Source organism: Podarcis liolepis, assembly GCF_965112155.1.
Source record: "Podarcis liolepis genome assembly, chromosome: 15".
Taxonomy (NCBI): domain Eukaryota; kingdom Metazoa; phylum Chordata; class Lepidosauria; order Squamata; family Lacertidae; genus Podarcis; species Podarcis liolepis.
The window spans coordinates 1,418,377-1,439,345 of record NC_139566.1 but is presented as its reverse complement, the minus strand read 5'-3'; the positions used below and the strand labels follow the sequence as shown (position 1 = coordinate 1,439,345).

Below are 20,969 nucleotides of genomic sequence, written 5' to 3'. Positions count from 1 at the left end.
ACCTTCCCGGGACTGGAAAGGATGGGGGAGGGGGAGCCGCAGACAGCAGATGCGTTCGCGTCGGAGCTGCAGGAGGTCCACGATCAGCTGAGGCGCCACCTGGAGCTGGCCAAGCACGCATACAAGGTACAAGCAGACAAGCACAGAAGGGTTGGAGAAGAGCTCCACGTGGGAGACTGGGTTTGGTTAGCAGCCCACGCAGTGCCGGCCAGGTCGTTGGCCAAGAAGAAACTAGGGCATAAGCAACTGGGGCCCTACCAAGTCGAAGAGCAGGTCAACCCGGTAGCTTTCAGACTGGCACTTCCGGAGGGTTCCAGAATGCATCCGGTATTCCACAGATCGGTGCTCACTCCCTACAAGGCACCGCACAGGTTCCAGGAACCCGGAACAGCGCCGAGTCCGGTCAGAGACAGAACAGGGCACGCGGAAGTGGCACAGAAGGAGCGCATCAACGAAGTCACTGAGATTTTGGACTCCAGATGGGGGGAAGAGGGGGTAGAATACTTTCTCGCCAAGGAGGGCACCCCGGCCAGTGCGAACAGCTGGGTGCCGGGCTACGCCTTGGACGAACCTCTCCTCAAAGACGAGTTTCATGCCCTCTTTCCCCATAGACCTATGCCAGCAGAATTTTTTGACGACTGGCTTTTCACGCCCACACTTTCGGCCAGCACTTTCCGGGGGTTCGACTCGGACGAGGACCCGACACAAGACGTCCGTTCCCCGGAGGGGTCACCCTCGGGATCTGCATCAGAACCCTCGTATTGGTGGGACGATAGACCAGAGGAGCAGTGGCGCAGACGATGGCTGGAAGGCCCAGGACGAGCAACACCGACAGGAGGAAGTGAGGGAGAGACGGACATGGACGTTTTCGGGGACGACCCTGGTTTCGAGCACGGCGGCACAGAGATGGAAGCGGAGGTGACTGTCGTCGACGAGAGCGGGGAGGAAGACCCGGGAGACTTCAGATGGAGGCCTGCCACGGGAAGCGACCGATACCCGACGTTCGTCCCTTTGCAACAGCAGCCCCCAGCTCCAGCACCGGAAGGAGGGGAGGGGGGAATGGGGGGCTTCGAGGGGGGGATGGATGTCAGGGGTTTAGGAGCAGAAGCACGGGCAAGGGAGGAAACAGAGAGCGAAGGGGAGGAGGCAGAAGAAAAGATGAGTGATGACGACGACCCGAGATCTCCTAGTCTTTCCAGTGAATCAGAGGATTCACAGAAAGGAGCACCAGTGGCGAGGGCAAGGGGGGAGTCTAGGGGGGCACCCCAGGAAGACAGAGCCAGAGAGGACTCAGGGGGGAGCAGCTGGAAATCGGGACCAGCGTCACCGCCAGGAAGCAGGGAAGAGGAAGGGAGCCAGGGGGGAAGCGCTGGCAGCTCACCACAGGAGGGAGGGCATGAGTCAGGAGTGGCCACACCTCCATCGGGGAGCGAAGAAACGGTTGAGAGGAAAGTGGAAGGTTGGGCGCGCGCGCCAAGTTCAAATGCAGAGGAAGGCGGCGCAGTAAGCAGCCCCGAAAGGGAGCCAGGTCCTAAAGCCCGGCGCAAGGAGGCAGGAGGGTCTGGGTCAGCGTCAGAAGAATCCCGGAAGGAAGAAGCCCCGGGGGGTAGAGGGACCCAGAGGAGGACGGTCAGGAGGAAAAGGTGGAGCAAGGCTAGGATATTAAGTTGGTGCACACAGGGCGGAGATTCAGACGGAGCTTCGCCGACCTAGCTACTAGGCGTAGAGTTGCGCGCAGCAGCGTGAGAATGGAAACTGTAATTCAATAAAGACTTTTACTTAATGACCGCTGGCTAGCGTGATCCTCTGTGAGCTAGGATCTTCAAGCAGCTCTGACAGCACCTCTTTGAATATTTCCCATAATCTGACCCATTCAACCACTCAGTGTCTCAAAACCTCTGAGCTGGGAAGCTGTGGTCCAAACCAGAGAGCCTACATCTTGCTGATCAGAAGCTCGGTGGTTCGAATTTCCGCGATGGGGTGAGCTCCCATTGTTCAGTCCCAGCTCCTGCCAACGTAGCAGTTCAAAAGTACATCAAAGTGCAAGTAGACAAAAAGGTACCACTCCGGCAGGAAGGTAAACAGCGTTTCCGTGCGCTGCTCTTGTTTTCCAAGAGCGGCTTAGTCATGCTGGCCACATGACCCAGAAGCTGTACGCCAGTAAAGCGAGATGAGCTCTGCAACCCCAAAGTCGTCCACAACTGGACCTAATCGTCAGGGGTCCCTTTACATTTACCTATGATGCTCCAATAGGATCAGGCACTGTTGGGAATTAGTTCACATAACGAATGCTTTAGTTTTATACAATAAAATGGTTTGTTGAAATAAATCCTCAAAAACGAAGTCATTTCTCATTCTTTATGTGAGTACAAGGCCAACATGAGATGGGGTCAACTGAATTTGGGGAGGGAATGCATCAAACACTCATATGGCAATTCCAATGACATTTCTATTGTGGTCATATCTGATGAAATATGTGTAAGAGTTAAATAAAGAGATTAATCTGTATTTTAATTTAGTTTTTCTTCCTTATCATTTGTTCCCTGCTGTTCAGCTCAGGCCTTAGCACAATAATGTAGCATTTGGGGGAAAAGATGCAACCCAGTAATCCAGCACTGGAGGCCAAGATGGAGAAGATCTCCACAGCCACCATGTATTTCCCTTTGGTGCTCAAGTAGGTTGGCACAAAGGACAACCAAACACTGCAAAACACCAACATGCTGAAAGTGATAAATTTGGCTTCATTGAAACTGTCAGGGAGTTTCCTGGAAAAGAAAGCTACTATGAAGCTGGCGGTGGCCAGGGAGCCCATGTAGCCCAAGACAGAGTAAAACATGGAAGCTGAACCCTCGTTACATTCAAGTATGATTTCCCCAATCACTGAATGCGTGTCCTTATCTGGAAACGGTGGAGAAGTACTTAACCAAAGAGCACAAATGGCAGCTTGGATGAAGCAGCAGAAGAAGACAATCGAATTGGTCAGGCCTTTCCCCACCCACTTCCTTATGCTGGATCCTGGTTTGGTGGCCATAAATGCCACAACCACAGTGACCGTCTTTGCCAACACAGTGGAAATGGCCAAAGAGAAGACCAGGCCAAAAGCCATTTGTCGGAGAAGACAGATCACCCTTCCAGGCCGTCCAATGAAAAGCAAGGAGCACAGGAAGCAAAGGAGGAGGGAGATGAGAAGGATGTAGGTGAGGGTCCGGTTGTTGGCTTTGACTATGGGAGTATCCTTGTGCTTCAGGAAAATGCCAAGTACTAAAGTGGTGATGACACAGAGAGAAATAGCAAACACCACTAAGATGATCCCCAGATTTTCTTTGTAAGAGAGGAAGCTCACAATCCTGGGAACACATTGAGTTTGGTCCTTGTTGGGACATTGGTCCTCTGGACAATTGATGCAAGCGTCTATGTCTGAAAAGGGAAGAGGTATTTCAAAATGTTGACCAACATCTATCTAAACACAAACAGCTATTTAAGTACACCTTTACACTGGGTAATGCCATTCAAAAGCAATCAGCCACAAGAAGATTTGTGGATGTCTTTTTTTGTGTTCTTGCAGTTCTTTGACAAAATCCAGGAGAAGTGAATCTCATAGAAAGTTTGTACAGAAAGTAGCCCACGGTACAAGTTAAAACTCACCTTAGTCGCTCCTTCCACTTTTGCCTCAGGACCCACCAACTACTCCTAGAAGGTTGCACAGAACCAGATGAGGCCCTGAGGATGCGAAAGGTTTCTCACCCTGGCTTTAGAGTTGGCTGGAACCAGGCGATGACCTTCTCATTGCTTTGGATTTTGCTGGCATCCAAGGAGCACTTTGCTCATTTTTCCATCTCAGATTTAGTTATTACATTTACATTTATATCCAAGGAACTACAAGTGGCATACTTGGTTCCCTCCACGTTATCCTCATAATGTCCCATGAGTTGTTTAGGCGGCAAAATTGTGATCCGCCTAATGTAGGGCTGCCTTACTTCCGGGTTTTCTCTGACACATCTGGGAATTGGGCTGCCAAATGGCGCCCAGGCAGATTTTTGCTGAATAGGTAAAATGTCTGGGATAACCTGAACATATGGCAAGTAGGGGGTTGTTGTTGTTGTTTTAAGATCCTTTAAAAATCCTATAAAAGCCCAATAACTTTGACCATTTTTTTAAAAAAAATGACAACACAACAAGAAGATAATTGTTCCTGAAAATCCTTTCAGTTTTAGACTCCTCTGCATTCACCAGCATTCTCCAAAGGTAATAAATAGCACGCATGCACGCACACACGCACACACACACACACATATCCCATGAATTAGGTCATGGGCATTCCTGCCTCCCACCTTTCTGACTAGAGATCATTCCTTCAGGACACGGAGCACAATCATAGCAGCAAAACTTCTCTCCTTCCTTCTTTTTCCTACTGAAGCCAGGGTTGCAGTTGTCATTGCACACAGAAAGGGGCAGCGCCTGTGCAAAATCATATAGATGAGGAACAACAGATTAGCCCTTTTCAGTCCTTCACCTCCAAGTGATTAGACTCATGCGAGGGGCAGAGAGACTGAGGATGAACCAGTTGGCTCAGCTCCACAGTGACCCGTTTGTTACCAATTCCCAACTTCGTCTCTTGGTTTGATCAGTCTAAGACTCAGCCTGAAAGCGGATCATCAAAAAGACAATGCCATCTCCGGACCCCCAAAATATGAAGTTGTAGAAAGAAGATAAAGATATCTTGGAGATAAAAGCAATGTCCATCTTTTTCCCTTCCAGAAATCATTACATGAAGTGATGATATTTTGTGACATTTTAGCAAAATAAAATATTTTATTTTCCAATGCTTTGTAACTGGCTTACGTGACAACACATTTTCACAAATCAATTAAATGGCACAGATGGCCAAAAGGACTCCTTGCTTTAATTTAAGGTTTGAGATCAATTTATGAGGACAAGGATCATAAAGCATAAGATCTACAATAGGGCCCCTCAAGAACTCACGGAACGGTGAGCTGCCCAGAAGAGAACATTCCCCTTTTATAAAGTCAAGAGTTTGAAGTTATAATTTACCTGATTAAAACTTGGATGCCACACAATTTGCTCATCATTGATGGTTAACTCTTTGCCTGGAGGAGCCTGAGGCTCCAGTCGTCCAACTTTCAATCTAGTCAGTGAGCCATTGGGGAAAGTGATCCAATTGGTAACATCAAAACCTTCAACCAGTTCTCCATGTTCATCAAAGTGCACCATATCTCCAGTGCTGCTGTTGAATACAAGGCTCTTCAGAAAGGGATGGACCTGGAATATTGAAATATTTACATGGAATTAATGACATGAATAACTGGGCTTAAAGCAGTACATACGGTGATGCAGTATTTCCACTTGTCTATTATTATTATTATTAACATGAAATGGGTTACATAAAGAACAGTCTTTTGTGGGTATTTGGCAAGCTAATACCTGTGGCTCTTGCCACCAGACATGGCTGGAGCTCAATGGGACTGGTGAGGTGAAAAGCCAGATCATTGGTAGATGGAGGCAAAGCAGAGAAGTTCTGAGTTGTCGTTACCTGCCATGGTTGCACATTCAGAAAGGCAAATCTCTCTCCTCTTGCCAATCTTCTATGTTTGGAGCTGGATTTGTATATGGAGTTCAAAGCATGTGCCACAGCATAGACAGCTTTGTAGACATTGTAGCTGTGACCAGTCATGTGTTTTTCATACAAAATCCCAGGAAGGTTCTCCAGTTTCTCCTCCAAAGTGCAGGGTTCTTTCTCCTCAGCCTCCACCTCCTGTCCATTGGATCCTTTCAGGGAGCAGGTGAAAGTCTGTTCCCAGACATCCTGGATGAAAACATCCTCTTTGTTCCAGAAGGGTCTTATCGTTTGAATGAACTTCTGGAACCCTAATGGCTGACTTGAGTGGACAGTGAAGGATAGAGTACCGTGGAACATCTGTATTTCCCAGGTCTTCTGAATAGAAACTGATGCAAAATCCCAGTGAGATGTAGCAACCCACACTTTACCCAGTGGTGGCCATCCCAATAATGGTACTACAAACGACAATACTCTCAAAAACAGAAAGGATGGAGGCTCTCCATAAACCACAAATACATTAGCTTTTGTCTCAAAAACAATTGCATAACTTTCCTGGCGCATCATAAACAAGCGTATCATTTCATCTAGATAATTCCATTTTTCTAATCTTAATATTAAGTCATAGCAGATACCATGCTCAAAGAGTAGTGGTAAAATTGTCTGGAGAAACTGGTCCCCTTTGTCATCATCCACAGCACAAAGTACAATCCATGTCCATTTGAAATGCTGAAGTAATCGCACAATTCCTATGTGCTGTTTGGCTTCATTTGGGACCATCTGGTATAAAAATGGGAATAGCATGTTTGCATTCTGTATTGCTAAAAAAGATCCATATGTGAGCTAAAATAAAATGTATGAGGTGTTTAGTTTTTGTTTCTGATGGATTATGAGAGAATGCAAAACTATAGATTTCACAGGTACTTCAGAGGCATAGCTTTCCCAATAAATGTCTGCTTAGGTTCTTAAAGAAGAAAACTTCAAGTAAAGGAAAACAGTGTGGAAGAATAGCCAGTAATCTGCTTCATTATTGATAATTTCTTAATGTTTCTCCTAATGTTTTAAAAATATGTAGTCCAGCCTTATAGAGCAGCAGTTTTTCCTCTCTTCTATAACAGCCATTAAGGTATTTTAGAGTATTATATTAAACTCCTTAGTCTCTTCCTCTCTGAACTAAAATTACACATTTCTGTCAGCCATTGCTTACATTATGTGTTTTCAGTTGCGTATTAGGTCTAGTACAAAAGAAAAAGAAAGAAACCATAGAAACTCAAATCCTTTACGTCCTTGACACAATCATTCCATTCCACTTCAATTTACAGATACTTGAGTTTTGTGCACAATTGGTTCTCAGCACTGCTTGGTTAATTCCTATCCAAACTGCCCTCTTCAATAAAACTTTGCAGGAACCTTGTCACAACGTTATCAAAATCAAGATAGTACGACCCATAAACTCATGCTCCCGATTTACCTGTGGAATCTTGTGGGTTGCTGAAATGGTGGCCATATTGGCAGAGATTTCAGAGATGCATCCTCCAATGAGAGCTATCAGATTGTTCCACTTGTGACACTTGAAGTTGGGGACAAATCTATGCTGTGTGGAAAGCAGGTTGAGCGTGGCCTTGTAGGTCATCCTTGCAGTGTAGTAGCTGTTGAGGACGCGGAACCCTAGAGAGATGTTGGACAAGACTTTGGGATTCTCATTGATTTCTTTGACAGCAAATGCCAAGGCCAGGATGTGCTGGTAGTTCTTTGGCACGGAGCTGTAATAAAATTACAACACAACGGACTGAAATGAAGAAGAAGAGGAAGAAGAGGAGGAAGAAGAGGAAGAAGAGGAAGAAGAGGAAGAAGAGGAAGAAGAAGAAGAAGAAGAAGAAGAAGAAGAAGAAGAAGAAGAAGAAGAAGAAGAAGAAGAAGAAGAAGAAATGGTCCCTGCATTTAAGGGAATTACTTTTTGTCCCAATAAAAACAAGTAGTTGAAAGTCAATAGGTGTGGCCTTGCCAACACAGTGTCCATAGGTGCAAGGAAGCCATAGAGAACATCACCTGAGGCCACAGAGCCTCTGATCCCTTCCCTTGCTCACTGCTTACTTCACCATGAGATGTTGTAAGTGGTTATGCCTCCCAGAAGTACATATAACTAAATAATGACATGGGAAGAGCAAAGCTCTTTGCTTTGAACATTTTTCCAGGCTTTGATCTTCACCTGAGCAGTGGATCAGAAAATGGAGCATTATGAGGGCAGAAGTGGAGCAATCTGAGGGGAAAGCGCGGGGAGGAAGTGATGCACTCCAAAAGTGAGGAGAGACAGAAATGAGTAGCAGTTGTTTTCCACAGAGAAAGAGTCAGAAGATCCACATGTAAATGCATTCACATTCCTCAAGGTTGAGAAGAAATGAGGTGTGGACAGAACAGAAATTGTATGACAGTGACAAGGCATGATCCACAATGTGAAAATGCTGCAACAGGCTTACTAAATAATAAAAAGAAGCACAGAACTGTTTATTTTAGTGGGCCTTGGAAAGGAAAACTTAATAGTATTACAAACAGTTAATAAGCAAAATGAATACAGTAAACCCCCAATCCGTATTCAGCTTTACATGCCTGGCAAAAAAAGAAAAAAATAATTGAATCCAAAGGGGATGAGCGTCTGGGAGAAAAGACTTTGGGAATCCCATCTGCCATTGAACCCAATTTGTTTTGGCCAAATACAACGTTGGCTTTCAGCGTGATTCCCGGAACGTGACCCTCGTGTAAATTGGGGGCTTCCTGTCTCTGTCTCTCTGTCTACCCATATCCACCCTTGCCCCTCATCTTGCCATGCTGAGCTTAAGTACCTCATACCTCTTCCATGAAACTAAAGAATGCTTCACCCCACCATTACAATGTTACTGGGTTTCCATAAAGAATTACATCAAAATATGAATCACAGTACTGCTCAATGATGCATTTTCAATCATTTCAGAATGATTATATTATACACTGATAGAAGGGGAATAAACAATGCCTTACACAGGTTCATCAATCAGTATCTGTGAAGGCTGTTCCCTGAAAGACTGGATATTAGAGAAGTATATGACTTGGGAAACCATCTCTCCAATTACAAGGTCTCCTGGCTGGTAAAATTCGTGAGCAATAGGAAGAGGGTCATCATAAATGCTGCAGTTAATAGAATGTGCCTTACATATAGTGTGAAGCAGAAGTAACAGCAGAAACAGCACCAGCAGGATCCTGCTCAGAAATCTTCCCCTCCCAATGTAGATTCCCATGTTTCCACTACAGCCTTATAGGCAGATGTTATCAGTTTGGCTAAAGTATCCTTTGAATAGGAGGCTGTTAGGTAGTCTATGCATAGCGCTTATTTTCTTTTTCTTCACACATTATTCCCAGGAATGACTGGAGGTTGCTGGGATACAAATAATAACATTGTAGCTATTATTACTTCTTTTTAAAACAACCAACTGCAGCTGTTTGGTTATATAATTTCACCTTTCTTTGGTTTGCAAAGAAAATAATTATACCCACGACAGTAACCCAAGAGAACATAAGGTACATTGTGGTGAGGCAGCGTTTCAGTTAAACAATATGCTAAACAATGTGCTAAACCATGTGCTAAACTATGCCTAGTCAAGGAAGTTCACATTTCACAAAAAGAATGTTCCTTGAAATTGATGACTGCATGGAATCAAATCCAAACATGGAAAAGAAGAATGATGACACAAAAGACTGGCAGAACCCTGGCTGTGCCTAGATATAGCCGTGAACAATAGGAAGCTGTTATGCCTTTTTAAAGATGCTATTGTTTTTTTAATCCAAACAGAATGTGTATATCTACTATGTAAGAGGATGGAAGCCAGCAATTTTGACAATGATGGAAATAATTCCTCAGTGTGTTCTTTGTATTCGCAGATGCATCATGCCTGACCAAATTGCTAAAGCCTCTCCCCCCTGAATTGTACGACTATTATTGTCTTTCTTGAGAGATAATAAGTAGGCAGCGTTGCTTAGTCCTGAGCAAGAGTTGAGTTTTCCCAGAGATCATTCTTAGTTGGCAGAAAATGAAGGCCTGGGTTTGAACGTAGAGTCAAGTCCAAGAGTACGTGAGATCCAGTCCCATCCCATCCTGTCCCCCACCATGAAGATGGGTTCATCTCCTTCACCACTTGACTTCCCAGTATTGTTTTCCCCCATATTGCTACCAACAACAAATTGATATTAAGGGTGCCATATTTCTAAAAGTAAAGACCAGGACACCCCAAAAGTTGTTGAGCTTTTTTTTAATGCAGTACAGCGGTACCTTTGTTTACAAACTTAATCCATTCCGGAAGTCCATTCTTAAACCAAAGCTTTCTTAAACCAAGGTTTGCTTTCCCATACAGCGGGAGTTTCCATTTACAAATGGGACACACTCAACAGAAAGCGGAACATGTTCTGCTTCCAAGGCAAAGTGAACAAACCAAAACACCTACTTCTGGGTTTGCAACGTTCTTAATCCAAGTTGTTCAGAAACTTAGCTGTTCTTAAACCAAAGAACCACTGTACTATCATTCTGCAGCGTCCAAACCTAGCAATTAGGAACAGAGCCTAGCCCAAGTAGCTTACAGTCAGAATTGGACTTCTGTGTACATGTCTGGGAAAAGTAAAAACCAGGACGCCCCAAGCCGTTAAAAAAAAAAAAAAACTTATACATTACAGTCGTACCTTGGTTCTCAAATGCCTTTGTACTCGTACGTTTTGACTCTCAAATACTCAAAAGCTGGAAGCAAGTGTTCTGGTTTTCGAACGTTCTTTGGAAGTCCAACGTCCGACATGGCTTCCACAATTGAGTGCAGGAAGCTCCTGCAGGGAATTGGAAACTATGCCTTGGTTTTCGAACGGTTCTGGAAGCCGAATGGACTCCCGGAATGGATTAAGTTTGACAACCAAGGTACCACAGTCCTATCATTCTGCAGCATGCATCATTAGCAATTTGAAAAAATCTAGCCCAAGTTGCTTACACTCAGAATTTGACTTCTGTGTACATGTCTGGGAACAAGGAAGAGGCTGATTTTCTGAGGTCACCAAAAATACGTATTTGGGCCCTCTGTAATTCAGTCCAGTTGCCAATGGCTCTCTTAGCTTTTCATGAATGGGCCTTTGCTGTGCTGGCTCCCTACTGCGGAATACTCTTCCCAGAGAGGCTTGTCTGGCACCATCATTACATGTCTTTATTTTGTTTAACATCTGTTTACTGAAGGCAGAAATTTTGTATGCACTGTGTGATGTAAGAGTTGGAGAGACAAAATCAGCCTCTAAGTGTGATCCAGCCCTGGAGTTGAGTGATATTTCTTTTTAGTGGGCAGACATGTCTGCTCAGCTTTGTCAGTCAAAAACAAACCCTTGGAAAGAGGTTGGTATATTCAGTTGAAACCTTGTGATAATCTGGATCGTTTTACATCTCCATCAACTTCCATTCATTTTAGTGAACAAGAAGAGGGCCTAATTTCCCAGCACGAGAAGATAAATACATTTACCTACAGTAACTCAAGATGGGGGAAAGGCATTTAAGATCGACAGAATCCATACCCTCATTTTTTAAAAAGGAAAAGCACCTCTTTGAATATTTCCCATAATCTGACCCATTTAACCACTCAGTGTCTCAAAACCTCTGAGCTGGGAAGAGATGATCATAATTTGTGTGGCATAGTCAATCTAGTTAATTTTGTTTTTGCCCCTCAACTTGCTCAAAATTTGAGGCATAGGGTGGCGCTGTGGTCCAAACCACAGAGCCTAGGTCTTGCTGATCAGAAGCTCGGTGGTTCAAATCTCCACGATGGGGTGAGGTCCCATTGCTCGGTCCCTGCTCCTGCCAACCTAGCACTTCAAAAGTACATCAGAGTGCAAGCAGATAAAAAGGTACCACTCCAGCGGGAAGGTAAACAGCGTTTCCGTGCGCTGCTCTGGTTCGCCAGAAGCGGCTTAGTCCTGCTGGCCACATGACCCGGAAGCTGTACGCCAGCTCCCTCGGCTAGTAAAGTTAGATGAGCACTACAAACCCAGAGTCATCCGCTACTGGACCTAATGGTCAGGGTCACTTTACATTTACCTATGATGGTCCTATAGGATCAGGCACTGTTGGGAATTAGTTCACATAACAAATGTTTTAGTTTTATACAATAAAATGGTTTGTTGAAATAAATCTTCAAAAAGAAGTCGTGCCTCATTCTTTATGTGAGTACAAGGCCAACATGAGATGGGGTCAACTGAATTTGGGGAGGGAATGCATCAAACACTCATACCGCAATTCCAATGACATTTCTATTGCCGTCGTATCCGATGAAATATGTGTAAGAGTCAAATAAAGAGATTAATCTCTATTTTAATTTATTTTTTCTTCCTTATCATTTGTTCCCTGCTGTTCAGCTCAGGCCTTAGCACAATGATGTAGCATTTGGGGGAAAAGATGCAACCCAGTAATCCAGCACTGGAGGCCAAGATGGAGAAGATCTCCACAGCCACCATGTATTTCCCTTTGGTGCTCAAGTAGGTTGGCACAAAGGACAACCAAACACTGCAAAACACCAACATGCTGAAAGTGATAAATTTGGCCTCATTGAAACTGTCAGGGAGTTTCCTGGAAAAGAAAGCTACTATGAAGCTGGCGATGGCCAGGGAGCCCATGTAGCCCAAGACAGAGTAAAACATGGAAGATGAACCCTCATTACATTCAAGTATGATTTCCCCAATCACTGAATGCGTGTCCTTATCTGGAAATGGTGGAGAAGTACTTAACCACAGAGCACAAATGGCAGCTTGGATGAAGCAGCAGAAGAAGACAATCGAATTGGTCAGGCCTTTCCCCACCCATTTCCTTATGCTGGATCCTGGTTTGGTGGCCATAAATGCCACAACCACAGTGACCGTCTTTGCCAACACAGTGGAAATGGCCAAAGAGAAGACCAGGCCAAAAGCCATTTGTCGGAGAAGACAGATCACCCTTCCAGGCTGTCCAATGAAAAGCAAGGAGCACAGGAAGCAAAAGAGGAGGGAGATGAGAAGGATGTAGGTGAGGGTCCGGTTGTTGGCTTTGACTATGGGAGTATCCTTGTGCTTCAGGAAAATGCCAAGTACTAAAGTGGTGATGAGAGAGAGAGAAAGAGCCAACACCACTAAGATGATCCCCAGATTTTCATTGTAGGAGAGGAAGCTCACAATCCTGGGAACACAATGAGTTTGATCCATGTTGGGATATTGGTCCTCTGGACAATTGACGCAAGCATCTATGTCTGAAAAATGAAAGTGCTTAAGTATTTCAGAATGCTGACCAGCATCTATCTAAACACAAACAGCTATTTAAGCACACCTTTACACTGGGTAACGCCATTCAAAAGCAATCAGCCACAAGAAGGTTTGAGGATATCTATTTTTGTGTTCTTGCAGTTCATTGATAAAATCCAGGAGAAGTGAATCTCATAGGAAGATTGTATAGAATGTAGCCCACGGTACAAGTTAAAATTCACCTTAGTTGCTCCCTCCACTTTTGCCTCAGGACCCACCAACTATTCCTAGAAGGTTGCACAGAACAGGATGAGGCCCTGAGGATGCAAAAGGTTTCTCACCCTGGCTTTAGAGTTGGCTGGAACCAGGAGAGGACCTCCTCATTGCTTGGGAAATTGTTGGCAACCGATGGTCACTTTGCTCATTTTTCCATCTCAAACAGGTGTCTTATCATTCATTCATCCATCCATCCATCCATCTACATTGAGTTATTACATTTATATCCATTGAACTACAAGTGGCATACTTCGTTCCCTCCACTTTATCCTCATAATATCCCATGAGTTATGTAGGTGGCAAAATTGTGTTCGGTCTGATGTAGGGCTGCCATACGTCCAGGTTTTCCCTGACACATCTGGGAATTGGGCTGTCAAATGGCGTCCAGGCAGATTGTTGCTGAATAGGCAAAATGCCTGGAGAAACCTGAACGTATGGCAAGTAGGGGGGTGGTTGTTGTTGTTTTAAAAATCCTATAAAAGCCCACTAACTTTGACCCAAGAATATTTTTTTTAAATAATGAGAACTCAACAACAAGAAAATTGTTTCTTAAAATCCCTTCAATTTTCGAATCCTCTGCATTCACCAGCATTCTCCAAACAAAGGTAATAAATAGCCTATTTATATGTATATTAAATCCCATAAATTAGGTCATGGGAATTCCTGCCTCCCACCTTTCTGACTAGAGATCATTCCTTCTGGACACGGAGCACAATCATAGCAGCAAAACTTCTCTCCTTCCTTCTTTTTCCTACTGAAGCCAGGGTTGCAGTTGTCATTGCACACAGAAAGGGGCAGCGCCTGGGCAAAATCATATAGATGAGGAACAATAGATTAGCCCTTTAAAAATAATCATGATTATTTTAAAATACAGAAGGGCACCAGACAAGGGTGCCCACTTTCACCATTATTATTCATTTTGGTTTTGGAAATACTAAATCAAGAAATCAGATTGGATCAAGAAATAAATGGAATATCCCTAGGAGAGAAAATATACAAAATAAGGGCATTTGCAGATGATTTAGTCTTAATGGTGGAAAATCCGAAGGAAAGCATAGCAAAGGCTCTAGGAAAAAATGGAAAACTTTGGAAGGGTTTCAGGTTTTGCTTTGAATAAAGAAAAAATGAAACTAATGGTAAAAAACATGGGAGATCAAGAGAAAAAGGAACTGGTAGAAAAATTTGGATTACAAATTGTAAAAAAAAAAGTGTAATATTTAGGAATCCAAATAACAATGAAAAATATAAATTTGTTTGAAGATAATTATTAAAAAAATTGGGAAGAAACAAAAAGAGAAATGGAAATTTGGACAAGATTGAATTTAACACTCTGGCGTAGAATTTCGGCTATTAAAATGAATATCTTACCAAAACCCCTGTTCATTTTTCAAATGATTCCCATAATAGGTAAAGATGATTGTTTTAAAAAATGGAAAATGGACCTAACAAAGTTTATATGGCAAGGCAAAAAGCCACGGATCAAACACAAATTATTAACTGACATAAAAGAGCAGGGAGGCTTTGGACTCCCAGACCTGAGACTATATTACGATGCGGCATGCTTTACTTGGATCAGAGATTGGATTAAGTTAGATAATAGTGACATTTTAGACTTGGGGGGATGGAACAACAGATACGGCTGGCATGCCTATCTCATTTACAACAAAGTGGCCATACATAAAGAATTTTTATGTCATGTTATTAGAAATGCATTATACAAGGTCTGGGTGAGACACAGAAGGTTGTTAGAACCGAAAACCCTATGGTGGGTCTCACCGTTAGAAGTAATATAGGTTAAAAAGAAAAATATGATAGGAAGAATGGCAACATACCCAGCAGCTCCTAAAGGAGGAACAGGGCCAATTAAAACTAAGACCATATGAAGAGGTGACCCAATACTGTACCACATGGTTACAATATCACCAAATTGCCCAAATATTTAATCAGGATAAAGCAATAGAATTTGAAAAGGAAGAATCAAAATTACAAAAAGTATTATTACTAAACTCAAAAAAGAATATATCCAAAATGTATAATTTATTATTAGAATGGGAATTAAAGGATGAAGTAAAAGAAGTAAAAGAAGCTATGACTAAATGGGCATGTGATATAGGATTTGTAATTCGGCTGGACCAATGGGAGAAATTATGGAAATATGATATTAAATTCACGGCATGTTACAGAATCAGAGAAAATTTCAAGAAAATGGTGTATCAATGGTACCTAACTCCGGTAAAATTGGCTAAAATTTACAAATTAAAATCAAACACCTGCTGGAGATGAAAAAAAGAAATAGGAACAATGTTTCACATGTGGTGAGAATGCCGACCTATTAAACAATTCTGGAATGAAATTTATGAAGAACTCAAAAAGATGTTTAAAATATTTTCAGTAAAAAACCGGAGGCATTCCTTCTAGGTTTAATTACAAACAATATTCCCGACAATCAAAGGAAAGTATTCCTTTATGCAACAACAGCTGCCAGGATGCTTATAGCAAAAAACTGGAAAGGGAGAAAAATTCCATCAATGAAAGAATGGCAAATTAAATTTTGTGAATATATAAATTTGGCAAAACTCACAGCATTCATAAGGGGACAATCGGACCAGAAATTATTAAAAGAATAGGGATGTGCTAAAGAGTATATGAAAAAACATTGCTCTGGAGTAAGCATATCGGTATGTAATGAATGATGCTTTACAGGGTTAAAGAAAAAGAAAAATGGTGTAAAAAAAAAAGTACAAAGATGGAAGTAATCCACATTATACACAACAATACAGTAAGAGTAAATTTTTTGAGGTCTTAGAACAAAGGAAGGAAGTCAATATGTGTATATGTATGTAATGAGATATGGTTTTTTTCTGTAGATGTATGCTTTTTCGTTTTTGTTTTGTTTTGTTTCTTTTGCTTTTTTCTTTCTCTTTTTTCTATGTGTTGTTCTTTTTTGTTTGTATAGTATTATTTTGGACTCAATGTCTGTAATTTTTGTTATGATTTTGCATTGAAAATTAAAAAATAAATAAAAAAGATTAGCCCTTTTCAGTCCTTCACCTCCATGTGATTAGACTCCTGTGAGGGGCAGAGAGACTGAGCATGAACCAGTTGGCTGAGCTCCTCTGTTGCCCATTTGTTACCAATTCCCAACTTCATCTCTTGGTTTGATCAGTCTAAGACTCAGCCTGAAAGTGCATCATCAGAAAGACAATGCCATCTCCGGACCCCCCAAAATATGAAGTTGTAGAAATAAGATAAAGATATCTTGAAGATAAGAGCAAGATCCATCCTTTTCCCTTCCAGGAATCACTATTCTGTGACATTTCAGCAAAATAAAATATTTTATTTTCCAACGCTTTGTAAGTGTCTTATGTGACAACATTTTTCCACAAAGAAATTAAATGGCACAGATGGCCCAAAGGACTCCTTGATTTAATTTAAGGTTTGAGATCTATTTATGAGGACAAGGATAATAAAGCATAAGATCTACAATAGGGCACCTTAAGAACTGACGGAATGGTGAACTCTTCAGAAGGGAACATTCCCCTTTTATAAAGTCGAGTGTGAAGTTATAATTCACCTGATTGAAACTTGGATGCCACACAATTTGTTCATCATTGATGCTTAACTCTTTGCCTGGAGGAGCCTGAGGCTCCAGTCGCCCAACTTTCAATCTAGTCAGTGAGCCATTGGGGAAAGTGATCCAGTTGGTAACATCAAAACCTTCAACCAGTTCTCCATGTTCATCAAAGTGCACCATATCTCCAGCGCTGATGTTGAACACAAGGCTCTTCAGAAAGCAATGGACCTGGAATATTGAAATATTAACATGAAATTAATGATATGAATAACTGTTCTTAACGCAGTATATATGGTGATGAAGTATTTCCACTTGTCTTTTATTATCATTAATATGAAATTAATTACATAAAGAACGGTCTATAGAGGGGATACATTGATTGAAAAAGTCTAGTAAACCAGATCAGTAGTTGGGATCCTATTGCAGATATTTGGCAAGCTAGCATGACAGTGATTTTGAGTAAATGTGCACGAGGTCAGGCAGGTTAATTTCTGTGGCTCTTGCCACCAGACATGGCTGGAGCTCATTGGGACTGGTGAGGTGAAAAGCCAGGAGATCATTGGTAGATGGAGGCAAAGCAGAGAAGTTCTGAGTTGTCTTTACCTGCCATGGTTGCACATTCAGAAAGGCAAATCTCTCTCCTCTTGCCAATCTTCTATGTTTGGAGCTGGATTTGTATATGGAGATCAAAGCATGTGCCACAGCATAGACAGCTTTGTAGACATTGTAGCTGTGACCAGTCATGTGTTTTTCATACAAAATCCCAGGAAGGTTCTCCAGTTTCTCTTCCAAAGTGCAGGGTTCTTTCTGCTCAGCCTCCACCTCGTGTCCATTAGTTGCTTTCAGGGAGCAGGTGAAAGTCTGTTCCCAGACGTCCTGGATGAAAACATCCTCTTTGTTCCAGAAGGGTCTTATCGTCTGAATGAACTTCTGGAACCCTAATGGCTGACTTGAGTGGACAGTGAAGGATAGAGTACCATGGAACATTTGTATTTCCCAGTCTTTCTGAATAGACAGTGATGCAAAATCCCAGTGAGATGTAGCAACCCACACTTTACCCAGTGGTGGCCATCCCATTACAGGTACTATAAATGACAAGACTCTCAAAAACAGAAAGGATGGAGGTTCCCCATAAACCACAAATACATTAGCTTTTGTCTCAAATGCAATTGCATAACTTTCCCAGCGCTGGTAAGCCAAGCGTATCATCTCATCCAGATAGTTCCATTTTTCCAATCTTACTATGAAATCATAGCAGATGCCATGCTCAAAGAATAGCGGTAAAATTGTCTGTAGAAACTGGTCCCCTTTGTCATTATCCACAGCACAAACTACAATCCATGTCCATTTGAAATGTTGAAGTAATCGCACAATTCCTGTGTGCTGTTTGGCTTCATTTGGGACCATCTGGTATAAAAATGGGAATAGCATGTTTGCATCCTGTATCACCAGAAAGGATCCATATGTGAGCTAAAATAGAGTGTATGAGGTTTATTTTTTTGCTTTTTCTTGATTATGAGAGAATGCAAAACTATAGATTTCACGTGTACTTCAGAGGCATAGCTTTCCCAATAAATGTCTGCATAGGTTTTAAAGAAGAAAACTTCAAGTAAGGGAAGACAATGTGGAAGAATAGCCAGTAATCTGCTTCATTATTGATAATTTCTTAATGTTTTTCCTAATATTTCAAAAATATCTAGTCCAGTCCTATAGAGCAGCAGAGAACAAGTATTTCCCTATTTCCATTAAGATATTTTAGAGTACTATATTAAGCTCCTTAGTCTCTTCCTCTCTGGACTAAAGTTACACATTTCTGTCAGCCATTGATTGCATTATGTGTTTTCAGTTGTGTATTAGGTCTATTAAAAAGGAAAAAGAAAGAAACCATAGACACTCAAATCCTTTACGTCCTTGACACAATCATTCCATTCCACTTCAATTTACAGATACTTGAGTTTTCTGGACAATTGGTTCTCAGCACTGCTTGGTTAATTCCTATCCAAACTGCCATCTTCAATAAAACTTTGCAGGAACCTTGTCACAATGTTATCAAAATCAAGATAGTACGAGCCATAAACTCATGCTCCCGATTTACCTGTGGAATCTTGTGGGTTGCTGAAATGGTGGCCATATTGGCAGAGATTTCAGAGATGCATCCTCCAATGAGAGCTATCAGATTGTTCCACTTGTGACACTTGAAGTTGGGGACAAATCTATGCTGTGTGGAAAGCAGGTTGAGCGTGGCCTTGTAGGTCATCCTTGCGGTGTAGTAGCTGTTGAGGACGCGGAACCCTAGAGAGATGTTGGATAAGACTTTGGGATTCTCATTGATTTCTTTGACAGCAAATGCTAAAGCCAGGATGTGCTGGTAGTTCTTTGGCACGGAGCTGTAATACAATTACAACACAATGGACTGAAATGAGGAAAAAGAAGAAGAGGAAGAAGAGGAGGAAGAAGAAGAAGACCGAAGAAGTGGAAGAAGAAATGGTCCCTGCAATTAAGGGAGTTACTCTTTGTACCAATAAAAACTAGTAGTTGAAAGTCAATAGGTGTGGCCTTGCCAGCACAGTGCCCATAGGTGCAAGAAAGCCATAGAGACCATCACCTGAGGCCACAGAGCCTCTGATCCCTTCCCTTGCTGGCTGCTTACTTCACCATGAGATGTTGTAAGTGGTTATGCCTCCCAGAAGTACATATAACTGAATAATGGAATGGGAAGAGCAAAGCTCTTTGCTCTGGATACTTTTCCAGCCTCTTATCTTCAACCTAGCAATTGAACAGAAAATGGAGCACTCAGAGGGCAGAAGTGGAGCAATATGAGGGAAAAGCAAGGGGAGAAAGTGATGTGCTGCAAAAGAGAGGAGAGAGAGAAATGAGCAGGAATTGTGTTCCACAGAGAAAGAGTTGGAAGGTCCACATCTAAATGCATTCACATCCCTCAAGGTTGAGAAGGAATGAAGTGTGGACAGAACAGAAATAGCGGGGCAGTGACAATGCATGATCCACCAGGTGAAATTATGTAGAAGGCTTACTAAATAACAAAAAGAAGCACAGAACTATTTATTTCAGTGGGCCTTGCAAAGGAAAACTTAGTAGCGGTACAAACAGTTACAGTAATAAGACAAACAGATACAGTAAGCACACAATCTGTATTCAGCTTTACATGCCTGACAAAAGAAAAAGAATTGAATCCAAAGGGGTTGGGTGTCTGGGGGAAAAGTCTTTGGGAATCCCATCTGCCATTGAACCCAATTTATTTTGGCCATACACAACGTTGGCTTTCAGCGTGATTCCCGGAACGTGAACCTCGTGTAAATTGGGGGTTTACTGTCTCTGCGTCTCTGTCCACCCATATCCACCCTTGCCCCTCATCTTGCCATGCTGAGCTTAAGTACCTCATACCTCCTCCATGATACTAAAGAATGCTTCACCCCACCATTACAATGTTACTGGGTTTCCATAAAGAATTACATCAAGATATAAATCACAGTCCTGCTTAATAATGCATTTTCAATCATTGCGGCCTGACTATTTTAGACTCAGTAAGAAGGGGAATAAACAATGCCTTACACAGGTTCATCAATCAGTATCTGTGAAGGCTGTTCCCCGAAGGACTGGATATTAGACAAGTATATGACTTGGGAAACCATCTCTCCAATTACAAGGTCTCCTGGCTGGTAAAATTCGTGAGCAATAGGAAGAGGGTCATCATAAATGCTGCAGTTAATAGAATGTGCCTTACATATAGTGTGAAGCAGAAGTAACAGCAGAAACAGCACCAGCAGGATCCTGCTGAGAAATCTTCCCCTCCCAATGTAGATTCCCATGTTTCCACTACAGCCTTATAGGCAGATGTTATCAGTTTGGCTAAAGTATCCTTTGAATAGGAGGCTGTTAGGTAGTCTATGCATAGCGCTTATTTTCTTTTTCTTCACACATTATTCCCAGGAATGACTGGAGGTTGTGGGGATACAAATAATAACATTGTAGCTATTATTACTTCTTTTTAAAACAACCAACTGCAGCTGTTTGGTTATATAATTTCACCTTTCTTTGGTTTGCAAAGAAAATAATTATACCCACGACAGTAACCCAAGAGAACATAAGGTACATTGTGGTGAGGCAGCGTTTCAGTTAAACAATATGCTAAACTATGTGCTAAATCATGTGCTAAACCATGCCTAGTCAAGGAAGTTCACATTTCACAAAAAGAATGTTCCTTGAAATTGATGACTGGATGGAATCATATCCAAACATGTAAAAGAAGAATGATGATACAAAACA

The 20,969-nt window shown here is 42.2% G+C and overlaps 1 protein-coding gene across 1 annotated transcript; it reads right to left on the bottom strand.

Annotated features, from left to right (window-relative positions):
* Window positions 1-2,515: 2,515 nt before the first annotated feature.
* LOC310693876 (vomeronasal type-2 receptor 26-like) lies at window positions 2,516-20,512 on the bottom strand (the record flags this gene model as incomplete). Its single annotated transcript, XM_083476273.1, has 10 exons — window positions 2,516-3,417; window positions 4,332-4,458; window positions 5,053-5,280; window positions 5,552-6,418; window positions 7,047-7,338; window positions 8,591-8,757; window positions 16,686-16,913; window positions 17,289-18,092; window positions 18,781-19,072; window positions 20,256-20,512. 10 exons carry the CDS (start codon window positions 20,510-20,512, stop codon window positions 2,516-2,518), a joined length of 4,164 nt encoding a protein of 1,387 aa, XP_083332399.1.
* Window positions 20,513-20,969: the final 457 nt, after the last annotated feature.